The sequence below is a fragment of the Ovis aries genome, chromosome 3 (assembly GCF_016772045.2).
Source record: "Ovis aries strain OAR_USU_Benz2616 breed Rambouillet chromosome 3, ARS-UI_Ramb_v3.0, whole genome shotgun sequence".
NCBI classification, from domain to species: domain Eukaryota; kingdom Metazoa; phylum Chordata; class Mammalia; order Artiodactyla; family Bovidae; genus Ovis; species Ovis aries.
The window spans coordinates 141,241,224-141,269,043 of record NC_056056.1 but is presented as its reverse complement, the minus strand read 5'-3'; the positions used below and the strand labels follow the sequence as shown (position 1 = coordinate 141,269,043).

The 27,820-nt window shown below is 39.8% G+C and overlaps 1 protein-coding gene and 1 pseudogene across 2 annotated transcripts in view; both read left to right on the top strand.

Annotated features, from left to right (window-relative positions):
* Positions 1-27,820, top strand: part of ANO6 (anoctamin 6) — a 231,470-nt gene that overhangs the window by 116,458 nt on the left and 87,192 nt on the right. For both annotated transcript variants that reach the window (XM_042246830.2, XM_015094718.4), the window contains one exon: positions 22,175-22,303. In XM_042246830.2, the coding sequence (XP_042102764.1) occupies positions 22,175-22,303 (129 nt within the window). The remainder of the gene's footprint in view (positions 1-22,174; positions 22,304-27,820) is intronic.
* LOC114113996 (mitochondrial fission factor-like) lies at positions 3,509-21,696 on the top strand (annotated as a pseudogene).

The window sequence follows — 27,820 nt, the reverse complement described above, 5'->3', positions numbered from 1 at the left end:
TTTGAATAACCACTATCAGCTTCTCTAAATATTGCAGTAAAATTTTTATTTATTCCATCACATAATAATTCATTAATCAGTGTGCTTCAAAGAATAATATTAAGCTGTATATCTCAGTGTTTGCCCTTAAGACCAAGAGTGGGTATACTGTTGCCTGTATGCCCTGCACACTGTATTATTATCTGACAGATGTTAAATCATGTAACTGATGCTGGTTGGTTGGGTGGTTAAAAGAATGTAAGACGGTGTGCTGTGTTTGATGATTTTCAGTGGCACTTATAGCAAAGGTGCCAGAGGAGTTCAGCTTGGACTGTAGTTCTCAACCTTGGCTGTGTGTCAGACTTGCTGGAGAAACTCTTTTAAAACATGAACGCAAAAAAAAAAAAAGAACGCCCAAGCTCCCCCTTCATGTACTCATCTTGCTCTTGTCTATGTTTATATACAGAACCTGAGTATGTTTATATAAAGTTTACAAAGTTGACTCAAATGTGCAGCCAGGTCTAGAATCATTGTCTTTGAAAAATCAGTTTTGTCTTTTTGAAGAAGGTGGTATGCATTGCAACCTTGAAGAGTACATTTTATCAGGTACTAAAATCTGTACCAGTCAAGGTTTTACCATAACGCAGAACTCATAGAATATCAAGACACAAACACACACGTGTAATCATACGTATGTATGTATGTGTTTGGCTATATCTGTATGGGTGTATGGGCTTCCCAGGCAGTGCTAGTGGTACAGAACCTGCCTGCCAACGCAGGAGGCATGAGAGACACAGGTTTATTCCCGGATTGGGAAGATCCCCTGGAGAAAGGAATGGCAACGCACTCCAGTATTCCTGCCCAGAGAATCCCATAGATAGAGGAGCCTGGTGGACTACAGTCCATAGGGTAGCAAAGAGTTGGACACAACTGAAGCAATTTAGCACACACACATACACATACATGTATATACACAAATGTACATGCATGTATCTATATTAATACACACATACAGAGAAATATTTATTACAGAGACTTATCTCAAGGAAGCTGCTTCCACAGCTGTGGGTTCTAATCTGTGGGGCACAGAGGCAGGAAGGGCAGGCTGGAAACCCTTGGGTAGGGGCAGACACTGCAGTCTAGAGACGGAATTTCTTTTTCTCAGAGAAGCCTCTGTTTTTTTCTTAAGGCCAGCCAGGCCTGCCTTGAGTCCTACTTAGATCATTGAGAATAATTTCTATTCCCTAAAGTAATCTGATTACCACATCAGTTAACCACATCTACAAAATAAGTTCATAGCAACTCTTAGATTTGTGTTTGATTGCTTAAGTTCCCTGGTGTCTCAAGATGGTAAAGAATCCACCTGCAACGTGGTAGACCTGGGTTCGATCCCTGGGTTGGGAAGATCCCCTGGAGGAGGGCATGGCAACCCTCTCCAATATTCTTGCCTGGAGAATCCCTATGGACAGAGGACTGGTGGGCCACAGTCCATAGGGTCAAAAAGAGTCCTACACGACTGGGCCACTAAGCACAGCGGCACAGAACCCAGGCAAGGTGATCCATAAACCTAACCATCTGGGTAGATATATTACTGGAGGGTATCCAAATAGTATGGCCTAAGTCAAGAAATGAACGTGGAAGAGAGTGAGGTATGCTCAGCTTGTATCCAGCACAAGGTTGATCTAGGGAAGTGGAAGAAAATGAAGTTAGAAAGTTAGTTCTGTGAGCTTATAGTTGCCAGGGAGGGAGAGTGGGGAGAAAGGATAGTTAGGGAGTTTGGAATTGATAGGTACACACTGCTGTATTTAGAATGGATAACCAACAAGGACCTACTGTATAGCACAGGGAATTCTGCTTAATGTCATGCAGCAGCCTGGATGGGAGGAGAGTTTGGGGGAGAATGGTTACATGTGTACATATGGCCGAGTTCCTTTGCTGTCCACCTGAAACTGTCACAACGTTGTTAATCGGCTATACCCCAGTATAAAATCAAAAGTTAAAAAAAAATTAAAAAGGTAGTTTAGGGTAGACTGTGGCAGTCTCCAGCTGAGGGTCTGGACTTCTGAACTGAGGAGACAGAGCTGTGTCTAGGGGCAGCACTGACCCGCTCTCCATCTGTTCTGTGTCTGTGCTGTCCAGTTAGTCACACGTCATGGGAGAGACACTTGGAAGTGGCTAGTGAGAGAGGAACTGCATATGTAATTCCGTCTCATTTTAATTCAGGTAAATTAAAGAACCCCATGCAGCTAGTAGCTGCTGTATTGAACAGTGTAGCTGGAGAGAGATCAGTGTGGCATGAGTATGTATGGGGCATGAGAAGGAAAAACAGAACATAAGCTGTCCAGTGAGCAGCCTCCCCTGGCAGTCCCTGTGCGGGGGTGGGTGGGGGGACAGAGGAAGTGGGAAGGGGGAGAAGGGAGTCAGTTTACCGTGTGGTTGCCCCTCTTTCCATCTTTCCCACCACTTCTCTGCCTTCCCACTATCTGCTCCTCTCTCACCCAAGCCCCGCCTATCTGTCCCATGTCCTCAGAGCTCACCCAGACTCACCCACTCTTCTCACTCACTTCCTCAGATTCGGTGCAAAGCTCTGTGTTAACACCTCCCGAGTTTATACTTGCAGCCTCAGCTCTCTCCTCTCAACCCCAGACCCCTGGCATCTCCACTTGGAAATCTTACTGATTCATAATCTTTCCCCTCTAATTGTATTTCTCTTCCAGCTTTTTGAATTTTGGTAAAAGTAATCTCCATCCTTTCAGCTACTTGGGCTGGAAACCTCAGAATCTTCCCAGCCGCTTACGTCTGACATGCAGATTCAGCCTGTCCCTGTCTTCTTGCCCCTCACAGAAGCATTGCCACCTCTCTTTCCGGGACTCACACAGTCCCCTGTGCACACTTCTGCCATCCATGATCTACTTTCTGAGCAGTTTGTCTAAAAAGAGAAAACACATCAATTTGTTTCTTCTGTGATGTGTAATAAAATTTTCCTCCTGATGCTTTAGCTATATTACTAAATGCCATAGGATAAAGGGTTAATTAATTTCAGTTGATTTAATTAATAATATTTATGCATTTAATATTTCTATAACCCTGTAAAATAGATACAGTTGAGAAATTTCACTGAAATATCCCTTGGGGCATATATTCCAGTGAGAGAGACAGACATTAATCAAATAATTACACAATTAAAATTGTGAGAGATGACATTTAAAGATGAGTATAAGGTGCTCAGAGAGAAAGTCAGAGAGAGACTCAAGCTACAAGGAAGGTCAGGAAAGGGCTCCATGAAGAGTCAGGAATCATGGAGAGGGAGTCAAGGAAATTTAGGAGGTGGAAACTACAGGTGTAGAGATAGGGGAAAATACTTGGATGGAACAACATAGTCATTCAGAATGTCAATGAGGGTTTTCTCTCCCCACCGGCTGTGGGCAACTCCGGCCGGTGATTTCACCGGGGGGCCTCCGTGTGCTCGGCCAACGGCTTCTGAGACCGGCCACCGGAGTACCCCAGGAGCCGGTGGGCGGCAGCCCTGGCCGGGGACCCTCCAGCGGGCCCAGCGGGGCAAAAGTGGCTCTAAATCCAGCACGTGCATACTGAGGCAAGTTAATGGATTTACTATGAAGCACAGAAGCAGATAGTGCCAAAGAGCAAGCAGTAACTGGTACACATTTAGTGAGCGGGGCAGTCTTTCCTTCTCCCACTGCTGCTGAGATGGCGGAAATGAGTCGAATTCAGTATGAAATGGAACACACCGAAGGTATTAGTCAGCGAATGAGGGTCCCAGAAAAATTAAACGTAGCACCACCAAATGCTGACCTGGAACAAGGATTTCAAGGAGTTTCAAATGCTAGTGTGATTATGCAAGTTCCAGAGAGAATTGTGGTAGCAGGAAATAATGAAGACATTCCATTTTCAAGACCAGCAGATCTTGACTTTATACAGTCAACTCCCTTTAAGCCTCTGGCTCTAAAAACACCGCCTCCTGTGCTTACTCTGAGTGAAAGACTGCTAGATTTTCTGGATTTAGAAAGACCTGCTCCAGCCCCTCAAAATGAAGAAATCCGTGCAGTTGGCAGGCTAAAAAGAGAACGCTCTATGAGTGAAAATGCTGTTTGCCAAAATGAACAGCTGGTCAAAACTGACTCCATACCTGTGTTGCGTGGTGGGTCTGCTGCTGCCACTTCTAATCCTCATCTTGACAGCGTCAGGTATGGCATTTCAAATATAGATGCAGTGATTGAAGGAACTTCAGAAGACATGACGTTGCAGATGCAGCTTCATTAAGACTACAGATAATCAAGCTAAATAGACGTCTACAACTTCTGGAAGAGAACAAAAAACGGGCTAAAAGAACGGGTCATGTGTTCAATTACTGTAGCATTCTGGCTGCTTAATAGCTGGCTCTGGTTTTGCCACTAGAGGTAACCTCAGCTCTCAGAAATATTGTCTCAACAGCTGGAAATATAAAGAATTTGCAAACTTAACAAACAAATGTCAGTGAGGGTTAATGTTAGTGAGAATTTCCTGGAGATCCAGTGGTTAGGACTCTGCACTTTGATTGCCACAGGGACACAGTTTCAGTCCCTGGTTGGGGAACTAAGATTGCACAAGCGACATGGTAAGGCCAAAAACAAACAAACAAAAACATGTTAATGGAATATAGTAGCTGACAACTGCATTGGGATAGAGCATAATCTTAAATTTTCCAGACCACCTGGAACAGCCTTTGGAAACTGACAAGGCATGAGCCTTGTCTGTTAAACACTTTGACTTGACTATATTATCTCAAGGCAATTCAGCAAGTATCTGTTGGCCTACTTTACTAGTTGTTACAGGTTAAAAACAGTTCTTTTCCTTCACATTATAATCCAATTAAAATTATAGTATGTATACATAAAAATAGGTGGCATTATACTCTATATGGGCTTCCCTTGTGGCTCAGCTGGTAAAGAATCCACCTGCAATGCGGGAGACCTGGGTTCGGTCCCTTGGTTGGGAAGATCCCCTGGAGAAAGGAAAGCCTATCCACTCCAGTACTCTGGCCTGGAGAATTCCATGGACTGTATAGTCCATGGGGTCGCCAAGTCGGACATGACTGAGTGACTTCACATACTCTATATGGTATCATACGATTGCAATTTATATAATGTAAAATTAAGAGCCAGAATGAATGTTATAGAACAGCAGTTCTAAACTTTTTATATTCTTATACTTTATGCTCTTAATAAAATATTGACCCCCAAGAGCATCTTTAACATGGATATATCTATCTGTATTAAATAATTGATAGTATTAGAACTGAAAAAATAATTAAACAATCCATAAGTAACTCAAAATATGAAAATTTTTTACATATGAAAATATTTTATGAAATGTGACTTTTCTAAAACAAAAATAAGTAAGAAGAGTGGCATTATTTTATATATTTTACAGATCTCTTTAAGAGAAGACAGCTGTTTCTTCTATTTGAGTCTTTTAACTTTATTTAAAAGTTGCAGTATGTTGTTTTGATTGAAGTATATGACATAGATGCAGCCTTACAGAAAAGAGTATTTTAAAGCCTTTTTAGGTCAATGTCAATATTCTTCTTTGATGCCACATTAAAATTCAACAAGTATTAGTTCTTAAACATCGCATGTGATACGGAATGCAAAACCATTTCAATGAGCTTTTGTGTGTTAAAAGCCTGTCTTGCATCTTATTTATGTGCCTGTTGTCCTTTGCATTACCTGTTTGGAAAAATGTTTGTTCTTTTCTTCTGCCCATTTTTTAAATTGGATTGTTTGTTTTTTGATGTTGAGTTGTATGAGCGTTTATATATATTGATTATTAATGCCTTATCAGTCATATCAATTGCAAATATCTTCTGTTCAGTAGGTTGTCCTTGGGAAAACCTTTTAAGTGTAACTCAGCCCCATTTGTTTATTTTTGCTTTTGTTTCCTTTGCTTTAGGATATGGGTCCAAAAAGATATTGCTGCAACTTATTTTAAAGAGTATTCTGACTGTATTTTCCTCTAGGAGTTTGATAGTATCCAGGCTTACATTTAGGTCTTTAATCCAGATTGAGTAATTTTTGTGTATGGGGTTAAAGAATGTTCTAATTTCATTAGTTTACGAGTAGCTGTCTAGGCATAGAAAAAGATGCTGAACATCACTATTCATCGGGGAAATGCAAATCAAAACTTCAGTGAAATCACCTCACACCTGTCAGAATGGCTGTCATCAAAAAAAAAAAAAAAAAAAGGAATACAAATGCGGGGAATAAAAGAAAAAAGCAGATTCATAAATAGTACAAACTAGTGGTTACCAGTGGTGAGAGAAGGGAGGATGGCTAACATAGGGGTGGGAGGTGAAGTCTGTCTTGCATTTTGATTGAATCTTTATCCAAGCATGATTTTATCATTGTGCATAGGGCAGTTGGAAAATATTGGTTCATTGAATTAACTAACTTTTACAAATTGTGATCCATTTCATGATAAAATATAAAAATATATATATCTCCAATCTCCATTTCATCAATCTCATCAGAAAATCCATTAAATATTGGGAACCTGTCAAGTTCCTAGTGGCAAATACAAGTTGTCTTAAATTCTAATATGTTAATTGCTCAAAAGCGTGTATTTTATCATTAGCAACAAATATTGTCAGCTGTTTTCCTTGAAATGACAGTTTCACTTTGTTCATTTTGGGGAAAATATCTGCCAAACACTCAGGCTTGATAACTGCATTTTGTGTCAATTGTCTGTCAAGTGAAAATGGGGTCGGTGGAAAAACCCGACAACTCAAAAATTGCTCGGTGATTTTCCTGAAGACCACCGTCATCCTTTGATGCACAGCAGGAGTGCTTGATGAGTACCTCCATTTCTTTACAGAATATTAAAAACCCAGGTGCTCAAGGATCAAGGTTTCATAAAGTTAGTAATTGTTTCAGCTTCATGAAGAACATTCCTGGGTGAAGTGATTCACAAATATAGAGAACAAACTAGTGGGTACCAGTGGGGAGAGAGAAGGGAGGATGGCCAATATAGAGGTGAGAGGTAGAGTCTGTCCTGCAGACTGTGAGTTGGTGGTGGTGAAGAGCACGATGACTTGCACGGTTTGGTGCCGCTGCTGAGTGGTGCTATGGTGCTGGTTTCTGTACCGTCATTGTAGATGTTAACACAATGAGAAAAAGAAATAACATTTTAGTATTATATAAAAATGCTTGTGACCTCATGGGCCCCCTCAGAGGGTCTCAGGAATCCCCAGAGGTCCACAGAACCCACATCCATTGGCACGAACAGTAGTCTGGTGCTGGAGAAAGAAACATGAAGCCAGTTGTTAGGAAGGCTTTGTGAGAGAAGAACTGAGCTAGACCTTCGAGGAAAGTTAGGATTTGGATCAGTGGAAAGAAGCACGGAAGGGGTTTCCAGAGGGGAAATCATGTGAGCAAAGGAGGAGAGACAGAAAGCAGCCTGATACAGTCAAAGTCTGATGAGAAAGCATGGTTGGGTGGAGGGTTAGGAATGGAGAGTGACAGTAAATACAGTGTGAGATGAATCAGATTAGGAGAGATCTGAATACCTATCTGAAAAGTTCGCACTTTCTCCAGAGGACATTGTGGGTAACAAGGTTTTTGAATCTGTGTTTGAATGTGTTGATTCAGGAACATCCATATAGTGACAGTGTATAAACTGAATTGGCAGACAAGACAACTGGATACTAGGAGATGAATTGGGATATTAATTGTGATCTAGTTAGCGAAGGTCCTGAGCATGGGCTAGGGTGATGGTAATAGAAGAAACTAAGTGAAGTGCAGACTAATGGCTTCAAAAGTAGAAGCAATATGAGAACTAAAGACAAAAAAGTCAAAAGGTTACCAGTATATTGTATTTTATAATCCCAGTTCCTTGCCAAGGACATTGTTAGGAAAATGGATAAAAAGTGGGTGTTTCTGTGTAAGATCATACATGAAGCTTTCTCCTCCCTGAAAAATCAGATGCTTCCTTTTTTCTGATAACAAGGACTGTATCACTGAACACACTTCCTTCTTGCTCTGCTGCCAGGAGGCCTTGTGCCAATGTCCTGTTAAAATCACAATTAAAATTGTTCCTGTGGTTAGCACATTTTTTCCTCCTATGTTCGATAGCCCTGATTCTCCATCTATGTTTATTTGTTTTTTATTAAGATATAGTTGATGTATAATACTATATATTAGAGGTATGCAACACAGTGATTCATAATTTTTAAAGGTTTTACTCCATTTACAGATACTGGCTATATTCCCTGTGTTTACAGTATTTCCTTGTAGCTTATTTATTTTATACATAATAGTTTGTACCTCTTAATCCCCTACCTCTGTCTTGCCTCCCTCCCTTCCTTCTCCCCAGTGGTAGCCATTTAGTTTGTTCTCTGTGAATGACTTTCTATTTTGTTGTATTCACGGTTGTGTTCAGTTGTCAAGTCGTGTCTGACTCTTTGCGACCCCATGGACTGCAGCATGCCAGGCATCCCTGTCCCCTTTACTATTTCCCAGAATTTGCTCAAATTCATGTCCATTGAGTTGGTGCTGCCATCAACTATCTCATCTTCTGTTGCCCATTTCTCTTTCTACCCTCAATCTTTTCCAGCATCAGGATTTTTTTCCAGTGAGTCAGTTCTATGTGTCAGGTGGCCAAAGGATTGGAGGTACAGCTTCAGCATCAGTCCTTCCAATGAATATTCAGGGTTGATTTCCTTTAGGATTGACTGGTTTGATCTCTTTGCTGTCCGAGGGACTCTCAATAGTCTTCTCCAGTTTGAAAGCATCAGTTGTTTCTTTGACTATATGAACCTTTGTCGGCAAAGTGATGTCTTTGCTTTTTAATATGCTCTCTAGGTTTGTCATAGCTTTTCTTCCAAGGAGCAAGCGTCTTTTAACTTCATGGCTGCAGTCACTGTCTGCAGTGATTTTGGACCCCAAGAAAATACAATCTGCCACTGTTTCCATTGTTTCCCCATTTATTTGCCATGAAGTGATGGGACCAGATAGGGATGATCTTAGTTTTTTGAATGTTGAATTTTAAGCCAACTTTTTCACACTCCTCTTTTCACCCCCATCAAGAGGCTCTTTAGTTCCTCTTTGCTTTCTGCCAATATGGTGATATCATCTGTGTATCTGAGGTTGCTGATATTTCTCCCAGCAGTCTTGATTCCAACTTGTGATTCATCCAGCCCAGCATTTTGCATAATGTACTCTGCATAAATTAAATAAAGGGGTGACATTATACAGCGTGACATACTCCTTTCCCAATTTTGAACCAGTCAGTTGTTGCATATCTGGTTCTAACTGTTGTTTTTTGACCTGCATATAGGTTTCTCAGTAGACAGGTAAGGTGGTCTAGTATTCTCATCTCTTTAAGAATTTTCCACAGTTTGCTGTGATTCCCACAGTCAAAGGCTTTAGCATAGTCAATAAAGCAGAAGTAGACATTTTACTGGAATTCTCTTGCTTTTCTATGATCCAGTGGATGTTGGCAGTTTGGTCTTGTTTTACTTTTAGAGTCCACATATAAGTGATATCGTACAGTGTTGGTCTTCTTCTGTCTGACTTGTCTCACTTAGCATAATGCTCTCTTCAGTTCATCCATGTTGTTGTAAATGGCAGAATTTCATTTTTTTTCCACCTCTGTCTCTATTTACAATTCATTAATCTTACTATTTTCATTCTGTTTGATGCCAGATATCATAGAACCTCTTTTGAAAGAGACTGGGATAAGGGAATTAATATGTTAACTCTTACCATATTTTACTCGTTTCTGGGATGGAGCCCTTTGCCTCAGTCACAGTTTACTCAGAATCTGAAGAAAGCTAAAAAGCCTCTGACATCCAAAACCAAAGCACCACGACCATTTCAAAGAAAGTCAACAAATTTGGTTAATCTGGTTGCCCAAAGCAGATATAAGCAGTATATCTATGATAGCTGTATATCACTATCATAAAAGAGTAGTGGAATACCTATTAAAAACTGGTAAATTCATAACAAAAGAAGAGACTATGTAATCTGAGTGGAAGCAGAGAGAAACAGCAAGATGCAGGTGAAAGTTCATAATGACTGTAGAGTATGTGAATGCACTTAACATAATCAATTAAGTAGTCAATGAAGAACTGTTTCATGTTAAGTAAAGAACACCAAGATCCCACATTTATTGAGCTTTTACTATGTTCTGGGCTCTGTTTTGTTGCTTTACATGCACATCTCACTTAATCTTCCTAAGAACCCTGAATTTCTTTCTATGATTTCCCCCCTTTTTACAGGTAAATAAATTCAGTTTAAAGAGATAAAATGTATACACAGAGGCACACAGCTAGTTGTATATAGCTGAGTTGCGATTTGAACCCAGCCTTGCCAGATACCACAACCCATGTTTTTTATTTTTAATTGAAGCTCTCTCTTCATTTTTACCTCCTTAATAATAATATAGTCGTAGTAATAGTAGTTGTGTTCAGTATCCTCTCTAAAGATCAGATATGTTATGTACTATATTGGGGGAAATTTTGAGCACAAAAGGGTTAAAGTAACCTTTGAATTGATGTAAAGTTCATCTGATTACTCATTTCCTCAGAACACTTTATTTCTTAAGACATCCCAATAATTGATTGGGAGGAGGATTTTTTAAGATGTTATTTATTATCTGTAGTCAATTAATAGATTTTTGTGCCATTGTTTTAAATGAGTCACTTGAGTTTTTTAACTTTGTTTTAGAAACATCTCTGCATCCTCATTTTGATGCACCAAGAGCAGCCATTCTTGTAAACTGCGTCTTGAGTTACAACAGGAAAAATACTATCTTTATAAAGCATTAACCAACTGACAGGAGTTGGCACAATCCTTGCTTTGCTGGGCACCAGATGCTCTGGTTTGTTTTTCTTCCTCTTGCTATGAATGAGGTTGCAAACATCAATTCCCAGAGACATGGTCCGAGAAGATTATGCCCAAGGCACATGTTGTGACATGGGGATATAACAGTCCAATAGGAGAGTCACAGTGGATGACAGGACGCTTGTGCTGCAAACCCTAAGCAGCCAAAAATAACTCAGGGCCGTTCTTAGACGGCACAGGGAAACCTCCTGTGGAAGAGAAAGAGCTCTCTGGGAATGATGGATTGTCATTTTGAGGGAGTCTGCAGAAGAATTTCATGGGAACCTGGTGAAGAGGTGAACACCTGTTGCCTTAGTTACACCCTCAGTTATACCTTATGTGTCTTCTTCAGCTCAAAAATCTGAAGAGCAGTATCTTGAAACTCCCTTTTCTGTTTATTCTCAGATCATATTCATGTTTTATGAGATTGGCTTTCATTCAAAAGCATGAAATATCAGGCCCCATGCAATTCAGGTGACTGGGAAAAGAGGGGGCAGTTCACAACTGTGGATTTGGTGTATTAATTAGCCTAACAGTTAATATTTCTGAGTCATAACCACTTAATTTTCCAAAAACTGAAACTAAGTATGCTATTGAAATCAGATTAATTAAGAGGAACTAGAGAGTAGGTGGAGGAAAACCTATGGTAATAAAGTCAAGCTAAAATTATTGTTAAGTCTAAGGATCTTAAAATTATAGATGGGATAGTATGCTAGTCCATTAAGTCATGAAGGATTTGGTTACAGCGATATTATTTTTGTTCTAACTGATTCCAGAATATGAGATTGGGAGCTATTTCTTAAAGATCAAAAAATGTTATTTAGGACAGCCATTTTGCCTGCATGGAAAATCTATTGCATAGTCTTCCTTGAGAGGTGACACAAACTGAAAATGTTAGTAGGTTCAAAAAAGTTTAAGATAATCGGAATGCTGTTAAGTCTATAATGGAATAGTAAAACTTAGGGGATATCGAAACCTTTAGACGTCAGCCTCCAGGAAGATAATCATTCTCTTAAAAACGTCCTATTGCACACTTGTCTTGTTTCATCATGAAAGTGAAAGTGAAGTCACTCAGTCGTGTCCGACTCTTTGTAGCCTACCAGGCTCCTCCCTCCATGGGATTCTCCAGGCAAGAGTACTGGAGTGGGTTGCCATTTCCTTTGGGACTATCTTACAGCTTAATCTCACGCACATTTGTTTCTCTAATGTTACCACTACCGGATGAGAACAGTGCAAGCAGATGATGGTTTCTTCTGGAAAAGGGGAAGTATGAAAACAGCCACTCCAGACTTTTCCACATTTTCCCTCTTCTTTTCCTTTTCTTCCTTTTCCTTTACTTTTTCCTCTTGTTTTCTGCAGATCACTTTTAAGGATGGCTAAGCAAAAGTTGTAAAAATGGTGGATTGCCTGTGGGGAAACAGGAAAGCAAAACAACTTTGAAATTGGGCTAATGCAAATCCCAACCCCAACTGCAACTGTGGGTATAAGGAAAAGTTCACTCAGAGTCCCTCCGCTCTGGGAAGGCTCCTAAACTAATAAGCATCTTCCCACTGTGGAAAGCTTATTATCTGCTTTGGTTGCTTAACTCCTTTTAAGGAAGCTTTATTGTAAATGTCATGTCATAGTTCTATTTTCATATTTCCTCTAGCCTGGTTCATAAATTTTAAGAATGTAATATTTAAAAACATAGGGAACTCTGTTTGCTAAAACTACTGCTTCCTTGGCAGAGGCTAGAGGGAAATATTGAACCACAGTTATGCCTGAGGGATTATGCCTCCACCCTCATCCTGTGTTTGAAACGTGATGTTCTAATAATAGAACTCCAGAGTTTATTTTAACACAGGCAAACAAAGGCAAAATACATAGACCAAACTAGGGAGCCATTGGCATATGAACATTCCTTTATCAATATAACAACACAAAAAGAAACAGCAGCAGTAGCAGCATTTTCATGGCACAATCTAATATTATTTATAAATGAACTACATATATTTCTGAGGGGAAATCACTGAAAGTAGTCAATTGCACTGTTTGGAAACTATTTATAGTCATTTACAGATATAAAATCGCAAGTCTTTTTTTGTTTTTAAGAATTTGTACATCAGTTTTTAACCAGCAAGAGAAATCATTTGTAAACTAAATAAGCAGTAAGTTCTATAGTCTAAAGAATATGAATCAAAATATATACTAATATTTGGTAGTTGCATAGGAGGCATATAAACTGTAATGGAAAGTATATCCAGGAGGCAGTGACCTTCGCAAACTACTCTCACACATTCCAGTTAAATGTCTACATTTCAGAAAACACATCAGCACTGTTGAGGACAGAGTTGGTAGACAGTGCCCTAGAGTCTTTCTCTCTTCTTCTTTTGGGAAGTAACTGTATGGTCTGCTTCGGTATTAGCATTTACTTACAGTGTGGTCTTTAGAATCTCATGAGTAAAAACCAAGAGAACCTACTGGAAAGGGATTAAATAATAAGATAGTTAGGTCAAGAATGTATAATAAATAATAAGATAGTTCACTTAGGTCAAGAATGTGTGTGTGTGTGTGTGTGTGTGTGTGTGTGTGTGCGCGCACTCAGTCGTGTGACTCTTTGCAACCCCATGGACTGTAGGCCACCACGCTCCTCTGTCCATGGAATTTTCCAGGCAAGAATACTGGAGTGGGTTGCCATTTCCTACTCCACGGGATCTTCCCAACCCAGGGATCAAACCCACATTTCTTGTGTCTTCTGCATTGGCAGGCAGATTCTTTACCGCTGCACCACCTAGGAAGGCCAAGCTGAGAATAGTAATTGACATTTCAGAAAAGCAGTAATTCAGCTGGGCAGTACCCATAAAAATGTTCAGTTAAGTTCAGTCGCTCAGTTGTGTCCGACTCTTTGTGACCCCATGAATCGCAGCACCCCAGGCCTCCCTGCCCATCACCAACTCCCAGAGTTCACCCAGACTCACGTCCATCAAGTCAGTGATGCCATCCAGCCATCTCATCCTCTGTCATCCTCTTCTCCTCCTGCCCCCAATCCCTCCCAGCATCAGAGTCTTTTCCAATGAGTCAACTCTTCGCATGAGGTTGCCAAAGTACTAGTGCTCTCTAATTAAAAGGTGAAAATGAAAAAAAAATTTTTTTTGCTATCATGGGGAAAGTGAGAAAGAATAAAATCCAGTGAGGGAAAGGCACTTCATTCTCTGCTGGTGGAAGTGTTCATTTTTATAAATATTTTGGATGATGTTTTGGCAACATATATCTCAGAAAACTTCCAAAACTTAAAATATTGTAGAATTTAGCCTAAGGAAATAGTCATTGAACATGTACACAGATACGTATGTACAAAGATGCTCCTTGCAGCAGTTTATGAAAGCAACAAATTGGAAGCAACTTGTACATGTTCATCAGTGGAGGAACTGTTTAGATGGTATTGCAGCTATTAAACATGATGGTGTAGACCTTTATATCAAGCTAAATAAATGGTTGTGATGAGTGTTTTTAGAACAGTGTATATAGTATGGTATTCTCTTAGTGAATGTGCATGTGTGTTTGTGTGTATGTGTGAGAGAGAGATCCAAAATATTGACAAGCTTGGCTCCTCTTTGGGAGATGGGATTACATATGACTTTTATTTATTCCTTTATACTTCTCTGTATGTTCAGAATGTTTTTGTTATTGAGTATATATTACTTTTATCATCAGGAAGAAAAGAAAGGTATTTTTTCCTAGGAGAAAAGCAAACCGAGCTCCTGCTAAATGCGAAGACTCAGCAGAGAACTCAGGGTGAACAAGAACTGGCCACCAGCCTTCAGAAGTTGATAGTGTGTTTGAGTGGAGAAGGAGACAGTGTAATTTGCACAGATGTCATTCTGGGTCACTCCTGAGTTGAGTTTCCCCTGATTGTCATGGAGTCACTAACACGGGATATTCTTAGACTCTAACAGAATTGTAGTCACAGGGACCTCCTCCTTGAATGAGTAACTTTTCCACTGCACTTCTTTCCCCTCAACACGTTCTTGAAAAGTGAAGTCAAAGTGTTAGTCGCTCAGTCAAGTCCAACTTGCATTTGTAACTCACAGACTGTTTGTCTGCCAGGCTCCTCTGTTCATGGAATTCTCCAGGCAAGAATACTGGAAGAGGTAGGCATTCCCTTCTATAGGGGATCTTCCCAACCCAGGAATTAAACCTGAGTCTTAGAGAAGGAAATGGCAGCCCACTCCAGAGTTCTTGCCTGGAGAATCCCAGGGATGGGGGAGCCTGACGGGCTGCTGTCTATGGGGTTGCACAGAGTTGGACACAACTGAAGTGACTTAGCAGTAGTAGCTCCTGCCTTGCAGGCGAATTCTTTACCATCTGAGTCACTAGGGAAGCCCACACATTCTTGAATGTCTCATCAAAAACATGTTCACTAATCCCCGTAACATGCCGTTGACTTGACTGACTTCCTTTTGGCTCCCTTGTCCATCCATGTGTTTACTTCTCCATACTCCTGGTAGTGAAAGTGGAAGTAACCCCTGGGACGAATGTGTTACTCCCATCCCTGCTTCTCATAATACTAATCTTCCACCTTCAGCATTCAGCCTTCCACGCCTGCAGTTCTTGGCAGTTTTCTTTGTACGTTGTGTTTTCTCACTGTCAAGTATTCTTTTGGGCCAAGGAGGTGGCCTGAATAAAAGGAATAAAAATTAATCAAGTCTCTGCTATCCTTTGCACTAATTTTGCACAATTGTTTAGAGAGAAAAAAATGTTCCACGAATTCTTATGCCTTGAATCTGCCTGGACTCTGCTACAGTTAGGGAAAACACCAGAATATATTGATACCTCATTTATAACTACATGGCATATAAATAAATTTTCGCTATGTTCTAGATTTCATGGGATCTAAATATTCACATAAAGGCTTTTGCTTCTAAATTTTTGTTTCCCTACAACTTGCTATGGGCAAGGATCCAAGGTTTACTGAAAAATAGAAAATCCTGTATTTTCATTTTAGTTTTCTGCTATGATTAAGTTTGTTTTGTCTTTTGTGTTCTTCTTGGAATTAACTACTTTCTTTTGCTAGTCTTAAGGAATATAGAGAGCCACATGTGTTTTCCACATTCACATATCAGTTGCTCTTTAATTATATGAGTGTTTTAATATTTTTTATTTTTCATAATGTAATTCCTCAACTATCATTGTTAGACAGTAAGGCTTTTTGTGTCCTGCTTTCTGTAACGGTTGAGACCATTAATGCCAATAAACCTGGAATACTCTCTGATCTCATAGTAAACAACAACCCTGTCAGGGCAGGAATAGAGGGTATGGAAATTCTCTAGAATTTTTTAATCCCATACAGTCAGATAATATCACTTGCTATAAGACAAGTTTCTAGCATCATTATACGTAAACAAGAGTTTGAGCAAAGATAACAATCTGATTGCTTTGTATCCAGATCTTGGGCAAATCATTTAACATTTGCATTTTAAACTCTAGGAGTAGATGCCTCTATTGTGAAATAGGACTTCCAATTTGGGTTTTGCAGGGTTTATTTGCGGAAACATTTTGTTTACTTATTTAGTGGCTCACATGGTGAAGAATCTGCCTGTAGTGCAGGAGACCTGGGTTCAATCCCTGGGTCAGGAAGATTGCCTGGAGAAGGGAATGGCAACCCGCTCCAGTATTCTTGCCTGGAGAATTCCATGGTTGGAGGAGTCTGGTGGGCTACAGTCCATGGAGTCGCAAAGAGTGAGACACAACTCACACTTTCACTTTTTTTATTTAAAGACACTTGAGAAGTGTGAGGTTGGACACATGTTGAGGAGCAAGTCCTGGACTCACCAAGTGCTGATGCCAAGGGTTCCAGGAGGGTGCTTTGTGAGATCAGCTGCTTATCTCTAACTGGCATAAAAGCCATGGAGCAGTGTCACCCAGGCAGCTGTCTCCCAAAGTTCTCCCCGTCCCCAGCCTTTCTTTTTCCACCATGTAAGCATCATGTGACCCTTCGTGTACCGGAAGTGTCCTGTTCAAGAAGTCCAGTGCCTTATTGGATTCTGAGATTACTTGAGAAGTTTTCCTACCAAGTAATTTCAGTTGTTTCTTGGTATTCACAGGGGACTGGTTTGACCCCTGTGGATACCGAAATCTTTGGACGCTCAAGTCCCTCATATATAACGGCATAGTATTTGCATATAGCATGTGCACATCCTCCTATGTCTTTTTATCGTCTCTAGATTATTTATAATACTAGTACAATGTAAAGGCCTTGTCAGTAGCTGTGGATACAATCTACATAGCATGTGAACAGTTGCTAGCACATGGCAAATTCAAGCTTTGCTTTTTGGAACTTTCTGGAATTTTCTTTTAATATTTTTTAGCCTGAGTTTGGTTGAATCCACAGATTTTGGTAGAGTAGTTTTGCTGCTTACATTTATATCCCGATTTGGTTAAAGGGCCCAAAGGCTCTTCCAGTGAAGGAAAGTGAAAGTAGTGAAAGTGTTAGTCACTCTGTTGGGTCAGACTCTTTGTGACCCCCATGGACTGTAGCCTGGCAGGCTCCTCTGTCCAGGGATTTCCCAGGCAAGAATACTGTAGTGGGTTCCCATTCCCTTCTCCAGGGGATCTTCCCAACCTGGGAATTAAAGCTGGGTCTCCTGCACTGTAGGCAGATTCTTTACTGTCTGAACCACTAGGAGATGCCCTGCAAATAAAAAGGAGGAAAGAAGCCAGCTGAGAGCAGGGACACCTGGAAAGAATCACTTGGGTACATCATACCTGACCTTTCTTATCCCTCCTCTCCTACATTGGTTTTCCAGGACCTTATTTCTTAGCTCACCCCTTGCTCAGAACAAGCATGTCTTTTCTTCTTCCCAAGCATAAATTATGAGTGCTAACAGCCTAAGACAGAGGTGATCGGGGCATTCTTCTGCAATGGTTGGCTGGTTGGCTTTTTGTTTATTTTGATATAATGACAAATGAACATGGCTAATATTTGTAACCATTGCAGTCTTTACAGCTTTGGGCCAGATTGCTGCACATGAGTAAATGAATCCTAAATTGGGGGAATCTAGTATCCTTGGGACCAGAGAAGGCAATGGCTATGAACAGATAAAGCATATTATAGACCCCAAACTGTAATCAGAAGTTTATTTGTTATTTTTCCAGGACAAAAGAAGTGGCAACAACTAGAGACTCTTGACTTTTTTGACATTGAAGACGTTTGCCTAAGACCCTTAGGGTAACAGTAAGTTGCTCTGATGAACGTAAGAATTAATAAGCTTCCTGGTAGAGAAGCAACAGTTGGAACCAGACATGATACAAAAGACTGGTTCAAAATAGAGAAAGGAGTACGTCAAGGCTGTATATTGTTACCTTGCTTATTTAACTTATATGCAGAGTACATCATGCAAACTGTGGGGCTGGATGAAGCACATGCTGGAATCAAGATCACAGGCAGAAATATCAATAACCTCAGATATACAGATGACACCACCCTTATGGCAGAAAGTGAAGAAGAACTAAAGAGCCTCTTGAGGAAAGTGAAAGAGGAGAGTGAAAAAGTTGGCTTGAAGCTCAACACTCAAAACTTGAAGATCATGGCATCTGGTACCATCAGTTCATGGGAAATAGATGGGGAAACAGTGACAGACTTTATTTTCTCAGACTCCAAAATCACTGCAGGTGGTGACTGCCACCATGAACTTAAAAGACATTTGTTCCTTGGAAGAAAAGCTGTGACCAACCAAGACAACATATTAAAAAGCAGAGACATTACTTTGCCAACAAAGTCTCTCTAGTCAAGGCTAAGGTTTTTCCAGTAGTAATGTTTGAATGTGAGAATTGGACCATAAAGATGTCTGAGTGCCAAAGAATTGATGCTTTTGAACTGTGGTGTTGGAGAAGACAACACCCTTGCAGTCCCTTGAACTGCAAGGAGATCAAACCAACCAATCCTAAAGGAACCAACTCTGAATATTCATTGAAAGGTCTGATGCTGAAGCTGAAACTCCAATACTTTGGCTATCTGATGCGAAGAGCCGACTCTTTAGAAAAGACCCTGATGCTGGAAAAGATTGAAGGTGGGAGGAGAAGGGGCCGACCAAGGATGAGATGGTTGGATGGCATCACCGACTCGATCACATGAGTTTGGGCAAGCTCCAGGAGTTGGTGATGGAAAAAGAAGCTTGGCGTGCTGCAGACCACAGGGTTGCAAAGAGTTGGACACAACTGAGTGACTGACTGAACTGGTAGAGAAATCAGTACCCATACATAAGCTCTGATCTCTAAGATAATTTGACCTGATAAATTTTAAACCATCTGCTAAAGTGTTTTTAAACTGAAGCTGCTGAACTGGAAAGATTGTTTCAGGGTTTTGGGGTTTTTTTTTTTGTATTTCACCTTGATGCCATTTGACTTGGTAGAGAGAAACTAAAGATCAAATTTTGAGTTGACCTCGAGAGTCAGGACTAGAATAATCCATTTCTAATTAATCAGTTGTTTAAGATGATCAGTATTTATCCTAGGAAACTATTGAAACTTTACTTCAAAACTTTAGAAGAGGGTTGTTTTGGTTTTTAGTTTTCTGTCATTTTAATACCTGTTGGATGAGTCAGGCCTATAGTGGAACTTATAACTTAAAACAATCCAGCCTTTTTTTTTTAAACAGCACAGATGTGTTCATAGGTCAGCCTCTTTGATGTGGGACAGTTTTCTTCTTTGTTAGGAATGCTTTCCAGCCCAGCGTTTTGTTTCTCCCTTCTTCCCAGTTGTTTTCTGCCGAGAGATGGGAAACCTGGATTTCATAGCAGTACAGAGTTGGCACCTTTCCCCCAGCCTTGCATCCTAATAATACCATATCAGAGTCTGACCTAGTTATTTCACACAGGCAGCTTTTGCCAAGCCAGTGGGGTTTTCCTCCAACAAAGGGCCCTGGTCTTCTATCACACAGAAGAGACATGCCTGCAGACCAGATTATCTGGTAGCAGGCTGCCAACATGTGTGGCTGAGCGAGGGCCGCGCAGGGAGGAATGCCAGGGGCCCCGTGCAGACATAGTTCTCTTTCCATGTGTCATTCTTAACAACCTGACTTCAGTGAGGTCCTGCGGATGCCACCAAGGGGAGGCAGCAGAACGTGGGCTCCAGAGCACGAGCTGCTTTTGTACACGTTTCAGACGTCTGTAATGATGGCCAGGTTTTTGTGAATGTGTTCCACCCTACCCCACTTCCCCTTGGCCTCATAGTTTTTCCCTCTACACACAGTTTTCCTCTAGTAACTGCCCAGGTTGTTACCAGTAGTAACATGTTCAGTGAAAGAAAGAGAAATTGAAGATAGGGGCCTCAAGGACTCCATTGCTGAAATGAAAAAAGACAGGCCTTGGCATGTTTGTACAGGTTTTTAAAAATACAGTTTTAGCTTATGCTTTTAATTCAGTATGCTTGATTTACAATGTTGCGTTAGTTCCAGGTGTACAGCACAGTGATTCCGTGTTATGCATATGTGTGTGTATTCTTTTCAGATTCTTTTCCCCTACAGGTTATTACAAAACATTGAGTATAGTTCCAAGTATATAATAGTAGCTCCTTGTTGGTTATCTGTTTCAAATATAGTAGTGTATATATGTCAATCCCAAACTCCTAATTTATCCCCCGACCCTTTCCCCTTTGGTGACCATAATCTTGTTTTCTGTGTCTTGTATAACTTTAAATACTCTCAAAGTTTACCAATTTTAAAGAGCTGAAATTGCAAATAAAAGACTTGAGTAGGGGCTTCAGCCTTGGTCATTGATGTGTCTATTTCCGTGATCCCTCGGTGCCCTGGCTGGGCAAGGTCTCAGGCCAGGTCACACTGTCCAGAGTGAAGGTCCCTAGTCAAATGCAACCTCGGTGAAGGGCTGCGAGTTGGCTTGCATTGCCAGAGTGCATTCTGCTGGTGAAATATCTTGCTGAATGAAAGGAACTGCAAATACTGTTAACAGTCTTCAGATGCTCTGTGGTAAGAAAGAAGAAAGGAAAGACAAGTAGCAGGTGGTATTTATTGTTGTTGTTTAGCTGCTAAGTTGTATCCAACTCTGCAACCCCATAGACTGTAGCCTGCCAGGCTCCTCTGTCTATGGGATTTTCCAGGCAAGAATACTGGAGTGGGTTGCCATTTCCTTCTCCAGGGGATCTTCTCGACCCAGGGATCAAACACATGTCTCTTGCTTGGCAGGTGGATTCTATACCACTGAGCCACTTGGGGCTTTCCCATTGAATTGTATACATTTAGCAGAAAAACACATCGTATCCAAAGTGTGACAAAAATGAGAAAGTGGTTGTGGTAAAATAAGGTGATTTATGTACTAAATGATGCTGAGTGCAGAGAATTAATCACACTTAGTAATTAAGGCTGGAGAAGGCAATGGCACCCCACTCCAGTACTCTTGCCTGGAAAATCCCATGGATGGAGGAGCCTGGTAGGCTTCAGTCCATGGGGTGGCTGAGAGTTGGACACGACTCAGTGACTTCATTTTCACTTTTCACTTTCATGCTTTGGAGAAGGAAATGACAACCCACTCCAGTGTTCTTGCCTGGAGAATCCCAGGGATGGGGGAGCCTGGTGGGCTGCCATCTATGGGTTCGCACAGAGTCAGACACGACTGAAGCGACTTAGGAGCAGCAGTAGTTAAGGCAGTGGCACCCCACTCCAGTACCCTTGCCTGGCAAATCCCATGGACGGAGGAGCCTGGTAGGCTGCAGTCCATGGGGTCATGAAGAGTCGGACACGATTGAAGCGATTTAGCAGCAGCAGCAGCAGCAGCGTTATTCTACAAATATGTGGGGAAATATCAGCATTCTGGATTATCCCAGAATTATTCCCACAACAACAAGAAAAGGAGTTTCAAGTTTGGAAATAAACACAGTAACCAGAGATGCCTATCTGAAGGACTAAAGTTCTCGAAACAAGAGAAAAAATATCTAAGGCATAGCACTGTTTATGAAAATCTCAGGGCTTCCCCGGTGGCTCAAATGGTAAAGAATCTGCCTGCAATGTGGGAGACTCAGGTTTGATCCCTAAGTTGGGAAGATCCCCTGGAGAAAGGAATGACTCCCCACTCCAGCATCCTTGCCTGGAGAATTTCACAGACAGAGAAGCCTTGCAGGCTACAGCCCATGGGGTACCAAAGAGCTGGACGCGACTGAGGGAATGCCTGCATCCTACCTATGTCCCTCTTGGTAAAGTAACTAGTAAAGGATGTATTTCTCATTTTCTGTAAACATGCTGATGTACCTATTAAAGCTACAAAATAAGCGCTTATGAACTGACACTTTTCAAGAAACTATATTAAAATTTATCTTTCTTTTCCACACAGGAAGAATTTAATGGAAAACCTGACTCCCTCTATTTCAATGATGGTCAGCGAAGAATTGACTTTGTTCTAGTGTATGAAGATGAAAGTAGAAAAGAGACCAATAAAAAGGGTTCAAATGAAAAACAAAGAGTAAGTTTATTGTCCTATTTTCTTTTATTTTTATTCTTTATCATATTATAAAATGAAAAAAATAAACTGCTGTTTTTGTGTAAGCAATGAAGTGAAACTGGTGTTTGCAATATCGAGTCAGGCATCGCTTCATATTTTCTCTGTTCATCCTTCCCTCAAGGCATGGTAACAAAAAACATTTAAAAAAAAATTTTTTTTTTTTGAGTTTTAAACAGAAACTTCCTCAGGCTCTTAAGCTGAAGGCAGATTTTCTTCCAAGGAATTGCCCTTTCTATCTGTAAAAGAGATTTATACTAAAAGCACACTTGGCTATTTGCAACTAGATATGACAGGAAGCTAATAATAAATAATGGCAACAAGGATAATAACAACCAACCAGTGTCAGGGCATGCTAACTCATGGGTGGTCTGTGTATTTTGCATGCATGTTCTCATTTAATTCTCAGAATACCCTTGTGGTGGTGGTGGTGGTTCAGTCGCTGAGTCGTGTCTGACTCTTTGAAACCCCATGGACTGAAGCACGCCAGGCTTCCCTCCTCCACTGTCTTCCAGAGTTTGCTCAAATTCATGTCCATTGAGTTGGTGATGCCATCCCAACCATCTCATCTTCTGCAACCCTCTTCTCCTTTTGCCTTCAGTCTTTCCCAACATCAGGGTCTTTTCCAGAACAACCTATAAGGTGCCTTTTATTTTCATACCATTCTGGATAACAAAATTGGCCCTTAGATTAAACAGTTGCCCAAGTTCATGGACTCTAACATAAGAACAATTCAAACTATGGTCTTGAATCACGAACGCATGCTCTTGACATCTCCCACTTTCTTCCCATCCTTTCCCTTTCATTCATTGCCAGTCAGACTTTACCCTTCCTTTGCATCAGGCTCTTTCAGGTAATGTGGCCATCTTTATCTCAAGATATTAAGCCATTTAACCTGCTAAATATATAACAACTTCCTGGAACTTCTTTATCAAACTGCATCAGACTAAAACAAGACAAAAAAGAAAGTATACACGTGTGTCACTTTTACCCACTTTGAAAATCGCTTCTTTGTTCTGTTTTTTGCTTTTTCTCACATTTGTGCTGTTACAAATACACAACTTTAATCTGTCCCTCTCTGGGCTTTCTCTCTAAAATATGTCATCCTTAAATCTACTGATTTCTGTCTAATTTTTCAAACCAAGGATGAAACCTACTTGAAATGAGGAAACAGTCCTTTTTATTATGTTTTTTGTTTGTTTGGGAAAGGGTAATTTTGGAGGGAGGCTTGTATTTGCATAGTGTCATAGAATGAGCCCAGCTTTTGGAACCTGATATTCAGATTCTGATTCCGCCACTGTAGTGTTTGGAGTAATTCTAGTTGAGGCAACACCAGCCTAGAATTACTGTGGCTTAATAAAATAAAAGTTCACTTATGGCTCGAGTCAGTCATGGCATCCCTGTTTGGCACAGTGTCTTGGAGGTATGGGCAGAGCTTTGTTGCTTGCAGTCATTGAGGAACCCAGGCTGACACAAAGGCTTTGCCATATTCAGCAGGTCATTTCTGAGATCACTCTGGGCATCAGTAAATGGTAGACAGAATAAGGGAGAGGATGAAGACTGCACTCATGCTTCTTTACCTGTCTGGGTTGGAACTGACATCATCAGTTGGTTTCACATTCTTTTGGCCAGAACTCTGGAAGGTGGAAAGTATAGTTTCTGGCTGGACAGACATTTCTCAGTAGGAATTCCATGCTATGGACGGGGAGCATTAACTTTTGGGCATCAGCGGCTTGTCTTTACCACAGTTTCCAGCTAACTGTGTGAGCTGGATGAATTTTCTTATCAGTCCCATATTTTATTATTATTTGGAGATGCCTTTTATTTTTACATTTTGACATCTCTGAAATCAGGGTACATCTTTAAAAAAGTGTATCATAATTTCATTGGATGAATTTTTATTGGCACATTAAGTATTGGCTCACCATACAACCAGAGGCATCTTAAATTCTGGAAAGTAGGAATCTCAATACCTAGTCCAGATAATTATGTTTAGGATTGAATAAAATAGTATAGAAATGCTACATAAATTTGTAGCACATGTTAGATAATAGATGTTAATTTTTGTACCTTCTCTTTTATTTGGGGTATACACTGGTATGAAAAGGCATCACTCTCTGGTTATTATATAATTTTGTCACTAAACTAGCTTAGAGTATTTTATCATTTTCCTGTGAACACTAAGATATCTTCTGTGCAGTCAGGGTCATCATCAAATATTTATTAGGCATCCATATGCTGATGGCTTCCCTGGTGGCTCAGAGGTTAAAGCATCTGCCTCCAATGCGGGAGACCCGGGTTCGATCCCTGGGTTGGGAAGATCCCCTGGAGAAGGAAATGGCAATCCACTCCAGTATTCTTGCCTGGAGAATCCCATGGATGGAGAAGTCTAGTAGGTTACAGTCAACAGGGTTACAAAGAGTTGGACACGACTGAGCGACTTCACCTTCACCTTCAAGCTGATGGAACTGAATTGAGCACTATATAAAGTAAGTTAAACAAACCTAATCCATTACAGTATAGAGGAAACAGTTTTAGTTTTATACAAGGGCTTCTCTCCCATGGTAAAGGAGCCTAGAGCTAATTACATTATTAACAAGATCTGCATTTGAGTTATACAGAAACAAAGGTGCTGAAGTAACTTTCATAAATCAAGAGGAAAAAAAAATCATTAATTTTTGTATATGAACTCATGGATTGATGTACCATGATGTTGGTGTTTATTTATAAGCTATGCTTTTAAGTGTTTTGAGACTATTTATACATGTTACTTAATTTAGATTCTAGTAGAATTTGAAGCTCAGCTTGGGAATCAGTTTTATTAATTGGAAAATCATTTGCAAGTTCCATCACACTCTCTGTCAAGCCGTATTTAGAATTTAGGACAATGCCAAGGAAAGGCAATTTCAAAATTCTCTTTTCTTTGAGAGGGGAAAAAAAAAAATTATGTCTAAATCACATTGATTTCCTAAAACAGCCCCAAGGTTGGCTTTGCCAGGGGCTGATCTAAAAAGTGTTGTTAAATTCTTGTTTAGAGGTAGAGAAAGATAAAACTGATAGTGCCATGAGCATCAAAAACATACAGGAGTGAAAGTCTACGTCTGCATATGAGCAAAAGAAAAATTATTTTTCTAGCCAAACCTCCAAATACCATATAACTTTGTCCACTTGTATTAGTGAAAATACCTCAGAATCTCACACCTCCCTTGAAAAAGCATAAACCATCTATATTACCAATGGGGTTGATTATAAGTTGTTCCAAGAATAAGTGTTTGTTTAGGCCATACTGCTGTCCATGGCGTGGAATCAGTTCAAATGTCTTTTACTGGAAATAACAGGGAAACCAAACTCATAATGATTCAAGTGCTGAAAGGAAATAATAATTCTCTCATTTAAGAAATAGTGCAGAGATAGGTGCAGTTCTGAGTTAGATAATTTTTTGGCTTAATGGGATCATCAGGACTTGAGCTTCATTATATCCTTCCACCCTGCCATCCTCAAATGTTGGCTGTTCTTAAACTGTCTTCACTTCATTTCGTGTTTGTTGCCACATCAGTGGCAGTAATAAGGAATGCCCTTTCTTTCAGCCCTCTTTCAGAAAGGGGAAGAAATCTCCCCTCGAATGGCAGACTTCCTTTCACTGTTGATTGTCAACCACTGGCAAGATGAATGAAACTACCAGCATTAGCACAGACTAATCAAGACTAGCGTTTCTTTTCCTAAATCATCTGATCACTTAGTATCTGAAAAACCATCGGCTTTTCTTGGTAATGAAGAAGGGGAAGATGACTGTTGAATAGGCAGCCAGCAATGCCTGGCACATCTCATGGTTAAAATATATCTAAATAAGTTTGCACCATATTGTGAAGAGCAAAAGTGTTTTAAATGAAACATGTTTCCATATATTCCTCCAACTCTTCTGCTCAGTTTTGTTCGTCATTCTTCTTTCTTCCATTTCGCTTATCTAGAACTCCTAGTGGGTGACATAACTGACCTGTTCTGAATTTCGTTTTGTCTAACACTTGGCCTCCCTTCTAAACAGATGTGTTTATGACTAAGTAATGATATAATGCAGATGATGATAAAGAGAATAGAAAAGTCTAGATAGCACAAGAACAGTATATGTCATCCTGAATGTAATGCTTTTTTATCAGCAGAATCCATCCCTGAAAGTTGATAGAAAAAATATTTCCTGGAAGTTGATGAAAAGTTATGGAAGTATAAGTTTATATCTTGTATATCAGACCTTAAGAATTCTTTGGTGGATCTGGCCAGTAGAGAGTACAGAGTAAGAAATTTTCCAAAAAAATAAGTGTTTAAGTTAAATTACATCCAAACCTTCAAATAATGTGAAACAACTGACTAATTGGTTATAGATCCCTTGAGCTTTTAAAACTGTTATCCATTGTTTTATATGAGTTATCATGAGGCTGGAACGGTTTACAAAGGAGCTAGATGAAATCCCTTTGGAAATGGTTAAAAGTTCACCAGAAAATCCTAATAAAATGAACACAGTGTACCATTCCATTTATTAAGATTTTACATACTTTAGTAAAGTTTTATAATAATGTCTGAGGGTCTTATACATTTTTATTAACTATTATATTACATTTTTGTTGCTGTTGTCGGACACATTTAATTAAAAAAAATTTTTTTTTGCTTGTGATTTAGTATTTTGTGTTAAGAAAGAAGTCTATTAATTTTTTTATAAGATCTAGTTACATTGAGAAACTTTTTATTTCCAGTAGTTTCTAATGCTTGTTTTAAGTTTATTCAAAGGAAAACCATATTGTCTCCAACTGACAGCTTCACCATACCTTTCTTATACTTCATTTGTTATCTTGTCCAAATGGTATGGCTAAGACCTCTTGAATAAAACCTGCAGCACATAGTAGTCACCACTGTATTGTTCCTGAGTTTGGTGCAAGTGTTTCTAAAATTTCACCATTAGATACACATTTGCTATAAATTTTTGGTAGTTTTCTTTTAAAAAGTTAGGAGTTCTCTTCTAGTTGATATTGCTATGAGCTTTTATAATTGGATTTTAAAATTTATCAAATGTGCTTTCTTTGTATCATTGCTGTATCAGTAAGTCTTATGTGCATAAAGTATATGATTATTTGTAGCTCATAAGATGATAGCTAACAGTATAGAATATTCAAACATCATTCATTATTGGTTTTAACATGCAATGTATCATTTTTATAGTCACTAGCTTTCTACTTATGTTAATACTATGTTATAACATAGTTTATTTATAATTCATTAAAAAGTACTTGAGGTCACATACAGAATATAACATAAATAAAAGTAATTAGATAAGGATATCAAAGCTATGGTTTTTCCAGTGGACCATAAAGAAAGTTGAGCACCAAAGAATTGATGCTTTTGAACTGTGATGTTGGAGAAGACTCCTGAGAGTCCCTTGGACTGCAAGGAAATCCAGCCAGTCAATCCTAAAGGAAATCAGTCCTAAATATT